The sequence below is a fragment of the Glandiceps talaboti genome, chromosome 3 (genome assembly GCF_964340395.1).
Source record: "Glandiceps talaboti chromosome 3, keGlaTala1.1, whole genome shotgun sequence".
NCBI lineage: Eukaryota > Metazoa > Hemichordata > Enteropneusta > Spengelidae > Glandiceps > Glandiceps talaboti.
Window position 1 is genome coordinate 297,324 of NC_135551.1, and position 14,954 is coordinate 312,277.

The following is a 14,954-nucleotide window of genomic DNA, read 5'->3' on the forward strand; positions in this document are numbered from 1 at the left end:
ACATGATATGTTATAAACATTAAAACATGGACATGATATGTTATAAACTTTTATTAAAACATGGACATGATATGTTATAAACATTAAAACATGGACATGATATGTTATAAACTTATATTAAAACATGGACATGATATGTTATAAACATTAAAACATGGACATGATACATGTATGTTATAAACTTATATTAAAACATGGACATGATATGTTATAAACTTATATTAAAACATGGACATGATATGGTATAAACTTATATTAAAACATGGACATGATATGTTATAAACTTATATTAAAACATGGACATGATATGTTATAAGCTTATATTAAAACATCCATGGACATGATATGTTATAAACTTATATTAAAACATGGACATGATATGTTATAAACTTATATTAAAACATGGACATGACATGTTATAAACTTATATTAAAACATGGACATGATATGGTATAAACTTATATTAAAACATGGACATGATATGTTATAAACTTATATTAAAACATGGACATGATATGTTATAAACTTATATTAAAACATGGACATGATATGGTATAAACTTATATTAAAACATGGACATGATATGTTATAAACTTATATTAAAACATGGACATGATATGTTATAAACTTATATTAAAACATGGACATGATATGTTATAAACTTACATTAAAACATGGACATGATATGTTATAAACATTAAAACATGGACATGATATGTTATAAACTTATATTAAAACATGGACATGATATGTTATAAACTTATATTAAAACATGGACATGATATGGTATAAACTTATATTAAAACATGGACATGATATGGTATAAACTTATATTAAAACATGGACATAACATGTTATAAACTTATATTAAAACATGGACATGATATGTTATAAACTTATATTAAAACATGGACATGATATGGTATAAACTTACATTAAAACATGGACATGATATGTTATAAACTTACATTAAAACATGGACATGACATCTAATAAACTTATATTAAAACATGGACATGACATGTTATAAACTTACATTAAAACATGGACATGATATGTTATAAACTTATATTGAAACATGGACATGACATGTTATAAACTTATATTAAAACATGGACATGATATGTTATAAACTTATATTAAAACATGGACATGATATGTTATAAACTTATATTAAAACGTGGACATAACATGTTATAACTTATATTAAAACATGGACATGATATGTTATAAACTTATATTAAAACGTGGACATGACATGTTATAAACTTATATTAAAACATGGACATGATATGTTATAAACTTATATTAAAACATTGACATGATATGGTATAAACTTACATTAAAACATGGACATGATGGTATAAACTTACATTAAAACATGGACATGATATGGTATAAACTTACATTAAAACATGGACATAACATGTTATAAACTTATATTAAAACATGGACATGATATGTTATAAACTTATATTAAAACATGGACATGATATGGTATAAACTTATATTAAAACATGGACATGATATGTTATAAACTTATATTAAAACATGGACATGATATGGTATAAACTTATATTAAAACATGGACATGATATGTTATAAACTTATATTAAAACATGGACATGATATGGTATAAACTTATATTAAAACATGGACATGATATGGTATAAACTTACATTAAAACATGGACATGATATGGTATAAACTTACATTAAAACATGGACATAACATGTTATAAACTTATATTAAAACATGGACATGATATGTTATAAACTTATATTAAAACATGGACATGACATGTTATAAACTTATATTAAAACATGGACATAACATGTTATAAACTTATATTAAAACATGGACATGATATGTTATAAACTTATATTAAAACATGGACATGACATGTTATAAACTTATATTAAAACATGGACATGATATGTTATAAACTTATATTAAAACATGGACATGACATGTTATAAACTTATATTAAAACATGGACATAACATGTTATAAACTTATATTAAAACATGGACATGATATGTTATAAACTTATATTTTACAGGCAGCAAAGAGGGAGCTAGAGAGACAAAAACAGTTGGAATGGGAGAGAAATAAAAGACAAGAATTAAATAATTTGAGAATTAAAGAACAAGAAGAAGTATGTCATCTGAAAGCCAGGAATAAGACATTAGATTATGAAATTGATGGCTTGGTAAGATATACACTTCAATATTATTGTGTCATCTGTGTTGTCCAGATTGGACTATGTGTATGTTTGAGAAGTTGATGGCATTGATGACAATGAGAATAATGACAACAATGATAGAGTAATGGTGGTGGTGATGATAATATATACAAGTGAACTTGACGATGTTAATGTTTCATAACAGTGAGATTTTAGAAATAATATTGAGAGGTCATTATAGTGTTTTATAGCTTTTTGATATCTGATATGTATATCGTACATTATAGATATCTGATATATATAGTATAGCTTATAGATATCTGATATGTATATCGTACATTATAGATATCTGATATATATAGTATAACTTATAGATATCTGATATGTTTAGTATACATGTACCTTATTGATATCTGATATGTGTAGTATAGCTTAGGAGCGACATCAAAATCAAAAACATCGTAATTACGTGTCGTAACGAGTAAAGATGAGTAGCTACTAGTAGTTACGATGTACTACGGTGAATATTCATAAGTCTCAACGCATATTCATGTACTGTAGGTTGTAGACAATAAAAAGTAAACACCTATTGTCTGTTATTCATGAGCCCAAACTACGATCATTGACGCATAGTCTTCATTGTGAAAAAAATAACGAAACAAAAAGATTTTTTTTCCTGTGCAAATCAGTTTCATGCTTACTTTGTTCAATGTTATTCATTCGATGCCTTCTAATATATGGCATTCGTACAGTCGGCTAGTCAACTAAGTGTTTCAGATATATTCAGGTGTTTACCTAATATGTCTTGCCTAAAAATACCTTGAAGAAGAATTTTTATTAGAAACGTCGTATTTTACATCTATTTATTCGGACTGCCTCACAAGTTCCTTATGCACTTCTCAGCTAGTCAACAAACATGTCGACCATTTTCGTCTGGCTGGTGAACAGTGCATTGATCGTGTTAGATTCTAGTCGCAGGATTCGTCAGTCAAATTCGAACATTGTCCACAAAAACAAATTAAAAACTAAAGTTTATCGCGCATTAATATATCGTTTGATTTGATTGATTTAGAAGTCACCTAAAAACATTTTGTTTCTTCAAAGTTGTGAGGAAAAACGTCATTTTAAAATTATATAATGAAATTTAAAGCTATGAATAACTGACTTTGTTCATCACTTGCGTCTCTATGTTTATCTACCAAAGTCACGCCACGTGTTGCTGAACATTGCGATTTCTCAACTCAACCCCATCATTTAGGAATGTTACTGTACTGAGAAACATAAAAAATTAGTTGTTGTTTTAGAATATATAATTAAAACAAATCCCATTATTCGATGATATAAAAGTCAAAACTGCACTTCCGCAACCCGGAAATTCAACAGCATTTCTTGGCCCTACCATGGCCGCCAAGCGTGAGCTTGTAAGTTGTACTGTTAGTTTGTTGACCGTGCAAAAAACAAAAAAGAAAGTCTAGCCGCGATTGATGCTTTGAGAGTCACACAATTGTACGATAATCTTCCTCAAAGATTTACTGTTAACCCAGGACTGTTACAATATTATGTTCATGCGTCCATCACAATAAATTTCGAATACATACCGCCATGTTTGTGAAAAGATTTACTGAATATTTAAACTTTGATTTCGTGCGTATCTTATTGTTTTTTTTATGAATATCGCCCATGAACTTGCACTCATAAAAACATGTACAGTACTAGTTTCATCAGCACATTACTGGCTGGAGTACGTGGTTTTCTTTGACGATCGAAAATTATGACAAACTACAATTAACTACGATAGAAGACGATGTCAACATTGGAAACACGGAAGGTGAGAATCACTATCTATTGTGTGTTGGCAATAAAAAATTACGCGTATCTACGCTCAAAGACGACGTCTTTACAGGAAACAAAGAAAAGTGAACTGATTATCTATTGTCAGTTATTCATGAACTTGAACACCTCATTATCTCCTGTTTCACGTAGTACATAGTAACTACTCGTAGCTACTCATCACTACTCGTGAGGACGCGTAATTACGATGTGTTTGATTTTGATATCATCCCTTTTAGATATCTGATATATATATAGTATAGCTTATAGATATCTGATATAGTATAGCTTATAGATATCTGATATATATAGTATAGCTTATAGATATCTGATATGTTTAGTATACATGTAGCTTATGGATATCTGATATGTTTTGTATAGCTTATAGATATCTGATATATATAGTATAGCTTATAGATATCTGATATATATAGTATAGCTTATACTTTTATAGATATCTGATATGTTTAGTATACATGTAGCTTATGGATATCTGATATGTGTAGTATAGCTTATAGATATCTGATATGTGTAGTATAGCTCATAGATGTCTGATATGTATAGCAGTGTTCTGTCAAGGCCGCTGCCTTGCGACATTGGCCCTCTAAAATTACAAATGATGCGATAATTTTCCCACCTTGCGTCGCAAGGGCGCATTCATTTTATGACAGAATCAAAATGATCTAAATCCAGGTCCAGGCCCTGGCATCAATCCCACAAAAGGTATACTGACTCTGTAAAGGACAGTTTTGTTGACATCATATAAGATACAGTGACAATGCGCAGTTCTATTTATAAAATGAATTGTTAACATAAAAAATGCAACAAAAAGATCAACTTTGATAAACTTAATCTACAATTGAATCATTAGAGGGAGTAGATGAGATGCCAAAATGAACGTCTCTCTTCACATGTTTTGTCTACCATCAATGTTGCGCCCCCTGACCTACTCACTGATGTGTGCGAAACAATGAACTAAGTCTTGCAAGAAATCGGAACATCTATCTGGCATAGAAGCCTTTAGTAAACCAAATTTTATGGGACAGGTTGTGATTTTCATTTGTTGATGGGTTAGATAAATGGAAATAAAATGAGTACATGTGTATTTTGATTCCGAAAAAGCTGTGTTAGAGGAGCATGATGTTGACATGATATTTGTGATATGTCAATAAATAAACAACATGTTTTTTAGCACAACTAAACTGAGGTTCAGTAGTGCTATAGGGATCACCTGGCATTTGTCTGTCTGTCTGTGTGGATGTGTGTGTGTGTGTGTGTGTGTGTGTGTGTGTGTGTGTGTGTGTGTGTGTGTGTGTGTGATTGCCTTGGTATAACATTACTTAGGGCATGTAGATGGAAATTGTTCAAATGTAATTAATTGTATCAGAGATGTGCGTTTTTGGTCAAAAATTGTTATTTTTAGTAAAAAAACTCAATAAACTCAAAACTACTGGGCAGATTGGCCTGAAATTTGGTGGATACATTTTAAGGGTTGTTAGGATTAAGTTATATTCTTGATATGATTATCTCATCAATGATATGCAAATTAGAGCTAAAATGTGCATATTTTGGTCAAAAACTTGTATCTTGAAAACTACATGGTGAGTGGTGCTGAAACTTGGTAGGAATGTTTCTGGAGATACGATCTGCAGGTTTTTTTTAGCAACTATGGCCATTCTCTTGACAACATGAAGTGATAATGCATTTTACAAGGATAACAACAGACAGGTAGGTACATGTACGTCAATTAAGAGTCAAAAATGTATTTTAATATGCCTAGCAACAAGACCATGCCCATAGCAACAGCCAAATACATTTGTGCTACAATGCCATTGGTGCTATTTTAAGACATCTGATAAATATTGTAATTTTCAGGAAGCAAGAAAGATTGAAATGAGCAAACAGCTAAGTGATACCAAACGAGGCATTTCAGACCAGTCTGGCAGTTTAACTATAATGGCTCAAACAAGAGGTATTAAATTGACAGAGATTGAAAGACTAGATCAACAATTACAAGTAAGAAGTCCATGTTCTGTCTAGGCTACATTTTAAACAACTGTGTTATGATTGTATGTAAGTTGTATATTTCACACTGTTTAATCATAATGTGATCAAGGCTTTATTAGGTGGATACAAATGTTGCAGTCCTTTCAAACTTTCCATTCCAAAGTAATTATTTTTGTAATCTACAATGATTATTTGAACCATGGATATATTGTAACACCATTGTGCTAGCAATGCCTGTAGTGTATGACATAAAGTTATGTCATAATCATTTGAAACTCCTGAAAAAGTTCCAAATGACTATTGTTTTACCCCCCCCCCCCCCCCCATATCATGGGCACCGCGCAGAGGGGCTTATATCTTGGGTTCCATCTCTTCATGTGTGTGTGTGCATGCATTCATTGTCATCTCTGCCATGCCCAAATTGATTTCAATCAAACCAACACAAAAGTGTGACATATTGCAACCAAATCAAATATGGATGAATGGCAACCATATTCGTTGTTTAATAACACATTATGCATCTTAACTTTGTAGGTGTAATATGTAGTGACTCCATTCAAGTGCCTATATTATTAAATATGAACTTTCTTTTAAGACGTTGATCTGTGACCTTGACAGTTTTGAAAGTCAAAAGCCAAATTTGAGTTTTCTTCACACACTTTTTAGCACAACTGAGCTACAATGTAGGTTCAGTAGTGCTATAGGCATCGAGCGGTGTCTGTGTGTGTGTGTGTGTGTGTGGACGAATAAAACTTAAAAACTGCTAACCCGATTGTGATGTTTAGTTGGGAAATTGTTCAAATAAAAATGATCGTATCATAGGTGTGTGATTTGGGTAAAAAAAGGTGATTTTTAGTAATAAAAAACTTAAACTCAGAAACTACTGGGCAGATTATTGTGAAATTTGGTGGGAACATTCTTAAGGGTGTAAAGTAAGATTTGTTCATTACATGATGAGTCCCTTAGTAATATGCAAATTAGGGCTAAAAATGAGTCCATTTGGTCAAAAACCAATAATTCCAAAACTACTCAGCAGATTGGGCTGAAATTTAACAGGGATGCATCTGTGGGTGTATAGATGAAGAAATGTTAAAGCATATAATTATCTCATCAGTAATATGCAAATTAGGTGTAAAATGTTCATTTTTGGTCAAAAATTTATATCTCAAAAAGAACTCGGACAGTGTGACTGAAACTTGGTGAGATGTTTCTAGAAGTGTTATTCTGCAGATTTTCTTCAAAATACTTTGACACAATTGCCATAGCAACCATGACCATGCCCTTAGCAACAGCCAAATGGCAGTATATTTTTTTGATTAGATAACATCATCTGATAGGCAAGTGAGTAAACATTCCAAAAATGTATGTAAATTTGCCTAGCAACAAAACCACGTCCATAGCAACAGCCAAATAATCACATATATTGCAAAAATAAGGAATTGCAAGACAAATGAATAAACATTCAAACATGTTTGCAAATATGCCAAGCAACAAAACCACGCCCATAGCAACAGCCAAATGATCACATATATTGCGAAGATGAAAAGAGGATTAACTGAAAAATAATAAAGATTCAAAAAAATGTATGCAAATATGCCTAGCAACTAGACCACGCCCATAGCAACAGCCAAATGATCACTTATTGCAAAGATAATGTCAGGAATTCATACACAAGTGAACAAAAACATTCAAAATTGTATGCAAATATATCTAACAACATGACCATAGCAACAGCCAAATGATAATTGCGTATATCGCAAAGATAGCAACATGGTTGGATAGGCAACTGGATAGTCATTCAGCAAATGAACACCTATTGTTAGCATGGACTAATATATGGATAGACATTTTTTTAAACTACAGTTGTGCTACAATGCCATTGGCGGTATTTTTCAATAAAACATTGCAAGTGATAATATTTTAAGCATAACTTGAGTTTGACTGTGAAGTATATGCAAGCCGTTTAATTTTGTGATCTTGAAATGTATAGCAACATGGCGGCAATTTTTGTGATAGAAAAGTAGATTTTGCCTGTTATCTCCAAAAGTTTGATACATATAGGTACCATCCAAGTGTATACCCTCACATTATCAATGAAAAGCTTTCTGATGAATTGTTGACTTTAATTCATATACAGTCAAACCTGTGTATAGTGGTCACCCAAGGGACTGGGGAAAAGTGACCACTATAGAGAGGTGGCCTTTCTGTAGAGGGTTGGTTGTTGTCACTTTTGGGTGGCCAGGGCATTGAATACCGAACAATAGAGGGGTGAAAATAATACAACATATACATGTAACTCAGTTTAAATGGTTTAATTTGCAATGAAAAAAAATATTTACAAATGCATTTACATAGATCATGGATAACTGTTCATGGCTTAACTGGACTGAAGAATTGTAGCACTGATGTCTGTTTTGCAGATGACACCTTCTCAGCAAACTTTTTTCCCAGGGCATCTTCAATATCTGTGACTGCACTCAACATATCTGCTAATCCATGTCTCAGCACAAAGTCTTTCAAATCAGTTACATGCTGGATTGCCTGACTGTAGTTCTGGATGGTACGCCCAACACCGTACTTCTCCGCTAGTTTGCGTGACCCCACTGAACCACCACTCGCCTCGTGCAGACTAATCATCTCGATCTTCTCATTCAAGGTTAATGTCTTCCGAATACTCTTTGCCATGATTTCGATAATACACAGGAGTTATAGTTGCGATACGATACATACGATGCGAAAGCATAGAATGGTACAAGAATGAAGTCATCGCTCTGATTCTAAGCACAGTGGCCGCCATTGATGTTTTTGTTTAGCCCACGTGTGAATATGATGACGCACTTTGACCTTCGACCCGCCTTTTTGATGTTCATGTTTGTCTCCGCACGTTAAACTGTTACTCCTTTCAGTGCTCAGAAAGTGTTAAAACGACCATTACTGGCACAATAACGTATATTGGCGGTCAGTCGCTTGATGTTACCCTGCCGATGTCCCCCACTTGGCCGCTGTGAATAACGTACGACACCTTATTGTTTCCCCGGGGGTTATGAATGACGTGGACATTAACACTTTGCCCACCGATGAGTTAAACAAAAGCGTGGTAGACCCAAACAAAACATCGGACTGTCTTTCATAAATTTCTGTGAGAATTGGCAGTTTGAAATAAAAGATACCGACCGTAATACACAGTATTGTTAACAAACCGGGGTGGTAACAAGTGGCCGCTGGCCGCGTTACAAAGGTGGCCGTTCTGTCAGGTGTCATTACAATGGTAAATTGGACGGGACTGCCACAAAGTGACCGCTGTGAGAAGGTGACCGCTCTGTCAGGGTGACCGCTAAGACAGGTTTGACTGTACATCTTAAATGCAATTATTGCATATATCTCTCTCTTCGAGAGGTTTAGAAAGATTTACAAAACAAGGACTGCATGACAAACAGCGTGTCCTTGTCAGAATTTTGATAGAAAAACAAATACATTATATCATATGATTGCAAACTACATGTACATGCAAATGATGCCATACAGACAATGCAACAATTGTATTACAAATAATTCAATATTATTTGAATCACCCTCTGCAAGAGACAGGCACTAGCAACAATTGTATCCATTGAGACATTTTCTCCTTGACAGCTTACTGTCCTCTGCTGTATATTGTGTTTGAAAGGCCTAATGTATCTGTTGAGACATTTTATACTGGACAGCTTATTTTCCTCAGCTGTACCGTACATTGTGTTTGAAAGGTCTATTGTATCTGTTGAGACATTTTGTACTGGACAGCTTATTTTCCTCTGTTGTATATTGTGTTTGAAAGGCCTATTGTATCTGTTGAGACATTTTATTCTGGACAGCTTACTTTCCTCAGCTGTATATTGTGTTTGAAAGGCCTTTTGTATCCATTAGACATTTTATTCTGGACAGCTTAATTTCCTCTGCTGTATATTGTGTTCCTCAGCTGTATATTGTGTTTGAAAGGCCTTTTGTATCCATTAGACATTTTATTCTGGACAGCTTAATTTCCTCAGCTGTATATTGTGTTTGAAAGGCCTTTTGTATCCATTAGACATTTTATTCTGGACAGCTTAATTTCCTCAGCTGTATATTGTGTTTGAAAGGCCTTTTGTATCCATTAGACATTTTATTCTGGACAGCTTAATTTCCTCAGCTGTATATTGTGTTTGAAAGGCCTTTTGTATCCATTAGACATTTTATTCTGGACAGCTTAATTTCCTCTGCTGTATATTGTGTTTGAAAGGCGTCTGAGAAGGAGTATATTAATAATTCTCAGTATCTTAAACATTACATTTTTACCTCCTGTAAGGGTACGGGAGGTATTAAAAGGGGAATGTCTGTCTGTGTGTGTGTCTGTCTGTCTGTCTGTGTGTCTGTGTCATCATTTTCTAAAAATCGACTGGCTCAATTGTAATGAAATTTGGGATATATAATCTTTAGGGTAATAGCTAGACCTGATTAGGTTTTGAGCCAGATCTGTTAATGTTTAATTAGAGAAAATATTCATGAAATCAACTAATTACGCAATATCTTAAGACTGCATACTTCAATTTCAATATAATTTAGTATATTCGTTAAACATAACAACATACATGTGTCCTATAAAATTCGTTGATGTATCTTACAGCGTTAATGAATAATTTGCATAATTAATTATTTTTGGTAATTAGGCTATATCTTAAGAATACATACTTCAAATTCAACATAATTCAGTACACACGTTAACCATAACAATCGCATATGTCCTGTAAAGCTTGTTGGTGTACGTTTCAATGTTAATGAATAATTTGCATAATTAATTATTCTTGGTAATTAGGCTATATCTTATGACTGAATACTTCAATTTCAATACAATTCAGTACATACATTAACCATAACAAATTGTGTATGTCCTATAAAGTTAGTTGATGTACCTTACAGTGTTAATGAATAATTTGCGTAATTAATGATTTTCGGTAATTAGGCTATATCTTAAGACTGCATACTTCAATTTCAATACAATTTAGAACATACGTTAACCATAACAAAGCGGATATGTCCTATAAAATCTTTTATATAGCTTAGTTTTAATGAAAAATTTGCATAATTAATGATTTTAGGTAACTAGGTTGTATCTTAAAAATGCAAGCTTCAAATTTCGTATGATACATACATCAACCATAATAATACGCACCAGTCCTGTGAAGTTTGTTGCTACAACTTTTTCCTTTAATGAGTATTTTGAATAATGAACGATATTCAGTAATTAAGCAGTATCATACACTCTTACATACATTAACCTAAGAAAGCACGCTTGTCCAAAAAACAAAGCCTGTTACCATAGTTTTTTTAGTTTAATGAATTATTTGCATAATTAGTGATTCCCTTACGGGAGGCATTCAGTTTAAATCTGGTTGGAATAGTATGTTACATACATTATTGCACCTGACAAAGTAGAATTGGCCCCTTTGTTCTTAATAACATCCGAGTACGGCTACATAATTTATTTTTTCTTGTCAGGAATACAGACACAGGGAATTGTATTTGGAACAAGAGAAAGAGAACTCCTTAAGTCAGTTGAAAAAAATGAGCATTGATAATCCAACAGGTAAAGATCAATTTTGTCATGTCAGTGATGTATTGCAATCAGTTCTGATTGTCTTCAAATTTTCATCCAAAGAGAGAGGTGTGGATAAATATGTGTGTATGTGTGTGCGTGTGTGTATTTGTGCATATGTGCATGTATGCATGTGTACGTTTATATATGTGTGTATGCAATATTCTAAGGTATTATAAAACATTTAATACATCTTTGCATGTTCTTTGCTTGAATGTGTTCTTAATTGTTAGTCACCTTAGAAAGGAGTACATTGAGAGGGGCAGGGAGGGGGTACCTAAATATGTAGATTATAAGATACAGTTACAGTTGTAAAGTGGTGAATTAGTGCAACTGTTACTACTGACAGCAGGGTTGAAATCACCCATTACTTCAACTGTTACTACTGACAGCAGGGTTGAAATCACCCATTACTTCAACTGTTACTACTGACAGCAGGGTTGAAATCACCCATTACTTCAACTGTTACTACTGACAGCAGGGTTGAAATCACCCATTACTTCAACTGTTACTACTGACAGCAGGGTTGAAATCACCCATTACTTCAACTGTTACTACTGACAGCAGGGTTGAAATCACCCATTACTTCAACTGTTGCTGCTAACAGCATGGTTGAAATCACCCATTACTTCAACTGTTACTGCTAATTTGTGCCAGTTTTGATATTTTGCCCACTCTAAACATCCAGAAGCCGCCACTTCATTCACATAATATCATGTGACTTAGTACCTCTAGTGACATCAATTTCCGAAAATAGCCAAAGTGTATTGTGCTTTGAAAGCAGCCTGTCCAGCCTTGCATAGGCTGTATTCTGGGGTATTATAATTGTCAATTATTAATCATATGAAAATAATATGCATAAAGTAAATGCACATTTTGCATATTCTAATAAAATTTAAATTTGTAAAATAGCATTTCATATAGTATTCATAGATTAAGTGTACTACTACTCTGTATGATTATAGTTACTGTGTTGTATACATTCAGGTGATACTCTGAGAACTGTCATGTTCAGTTTCAACAACAAACAAACAACAATGAAGAGGCTTCTGGCTGAAATGGAAGAAATTGAGAAAAACACTGCCGTAACATTACAAGACATAGATCACAGTCATGCACAACTTATTGTAAGTATTAATTGAGTAACACACTGCTGTAACATTACAAGACATAGATCACTGTTATGCACAAGTTATTGTAAGTTTTAATTGAGAAAAACACTGTTGTAACATTACAAGACATAGATCACAGTCATGTACAACATTAGAAGACATAGACAAGACATAGATTACAAGATAGATCAGTCATGTACAACATTACAAAACATGTATAACATTACAAGACATCGATCAGTCATGTATAACATTACAAGACATAGATCACAGTCATGTATAACATAACAAGACATAGATAACAGTCATGTATAACATTACAAGACATAGATCAGTCATGTATAACATTACAAGACATAGATAACAGTCATGTATAACATTACAAGACATAGATCACAGTCATGTATAATATTACGAGACATAGATCACAGTCATGTATAACATTACAAGATAGTTCAGTCATGTACAACATTACAAAACATGTATAACATTACAAGACATCGATCACAGTCATGTATAACATTACAAGACATAGATCACAGTCATGTATAACATAACAAGACATAGATAAGTCATAACATTACAAGACATAGATCACAGTCATGTATAACATTACAAGACATAGATCAGTCATGTATAACATTACAAGAGATAGATCAGTCATGTATATCATTACAAGACAAAGATCACAGTCTCGATAACATTACAAGACATAGATCACAGTCATGTATAACCTTACGAGACATAGATCAGTCATGTATAACATTACAAGACATAGATCACAGTCATGTATAACATTACAAGACATAGATCAGTCATGTATAACATTACAAGAGATAGATCAGTCATGTATATCATTACAAGACAAAGATCACAGTCTCGATAACATTACAAGACATAGATCACAGTCATGTATAACCTTACGAGACATAGATCAGTCATGTATAACATTACAAGACATAGATCACAGTCATGTATAACATTACAAGATATAGGTCACAGTCATGTATAACACAATTTTAGTTCTTTTCACAAAACCAAGTTTTTCATACAAGTAACATTTCAACTGTTAAGGTCAATAAACTTTCATTGTCATTTACTAGTTTTATAGCTAGGTGGCATAACAAGAATAATTAAAGTGTATGTAAATAGGTTTCCAAAGTTTCTGACTTTTTGCCTGCAAATGACGTAGTATTCATAGGTGATTAAAGATTTGTATGACATTTTTGACAAAAATACGATATTAATAGTGAAAAATTGAATTTTTTGGAAATCTACGATGAGCATTTTGCTTCGAGAGTCTTCGGAAAATTGCGTCACTGCCGGAACACGATCGCGGCGTCCATTTTTTTTCTTCCGTAAGGAAGAGATGTATTTAGTGGGTGGAAGTCGAAATTTTGAAGACGTATTTTGTAGGGTAATGGCAAGACTTGATTAGGTTTTGGTAAAAATCCTGTGAATAGTAATGAGCAATTTACATAATTAATGGTTTTCGGTAATTAGGCTATATCTCAAGAATGCATACTTCAAATTCATTATAACTTGGTACACACATTTGCGATACCAAATACTGAAAATATTACTAATGTAGCTTTTAGTTTTATTAAGTTATTGGCATATTTTTGTAGGCCACTAAAAAGGAAAAAATAGTTTCTCGTCAGGAAATGTTGTCTAAAGTGGTGCGACAATGCGCTTGTTTGTTTTTTACATTCTCAACAAATGTTAATCAATCTACTTATCATTGCAATTACTGTTCTTTTTACTTAGTACTTTACAGCAAGTGTGTATGTGGGGCAGATGTCATAGGCTAGTTCATGATTAGTTTTTCAGTTGTCTTCACTGGTGACAATTAATGTAGGGAGAGTTACTTTTGTCTTTTCCCTTTCATCTGCAGACTGAATTGGCTTACGGAAGAAAAAAATAACGTGGGGGGGGGGGGGGGTACTTAAGTGATGGGCGCTGACCAGAAAATTTTTTTTTGGCCTTTAAAACTCTTTTTACGGTGATTGCTATGCTAGAACATTTTATAAAGTTTCACATTACATGTTGTGGTTGGCCAGGAGATCACTAACAGCAATGAGTGCAATCAGTGACAAAAAATAACTTATTTCATATGTGCTGTTGTATTCGATTGTCTGTAGGAACGACAATCTCAAAACTTTGCCCTTACGGAAGGCATTCAGTTTAAATCTGGTTTAACCATGCCTTAACA

The 14,954-nt window shown here is 33.0% G+C and overlaps 1 protein-coding gene across 2 annotated transcripts in view; it reads left to right on the forward strand.

The window, feature by feature from the left end:
* The window catches only part of LOC144432808 (intersectin-1-like), a 305,852-nt gene that overhangs the window by 101,121 nt on the left and 189,777 nt on the right, over positions 1 to 14,954 (forward strand). For both annotated transcript variants that reach the window (XM_078121087.1, XM_078121088.1), the window contains 4 exons: positions 2,063 to 2,212; positions 5,891 to 6,031; positions 11,534 to 11,621; positions 12,618 to 12,757. In XM_078121087.1, coding sequence (XP_077977213.1) covers positions 2,063 to 2,212; positions 5,891 to 6,031; positions 11,534 to 11,621; positions 12,618 to 12,757 — 519 coding nt within the window. The remainder of the gene's footprint in view (positions 1 to 2,062; positions 2,213 to 5,890; positions 6,032 to 11,533; positions 11,622 to 12,617; positions 12,758 to 14,954) is intronic.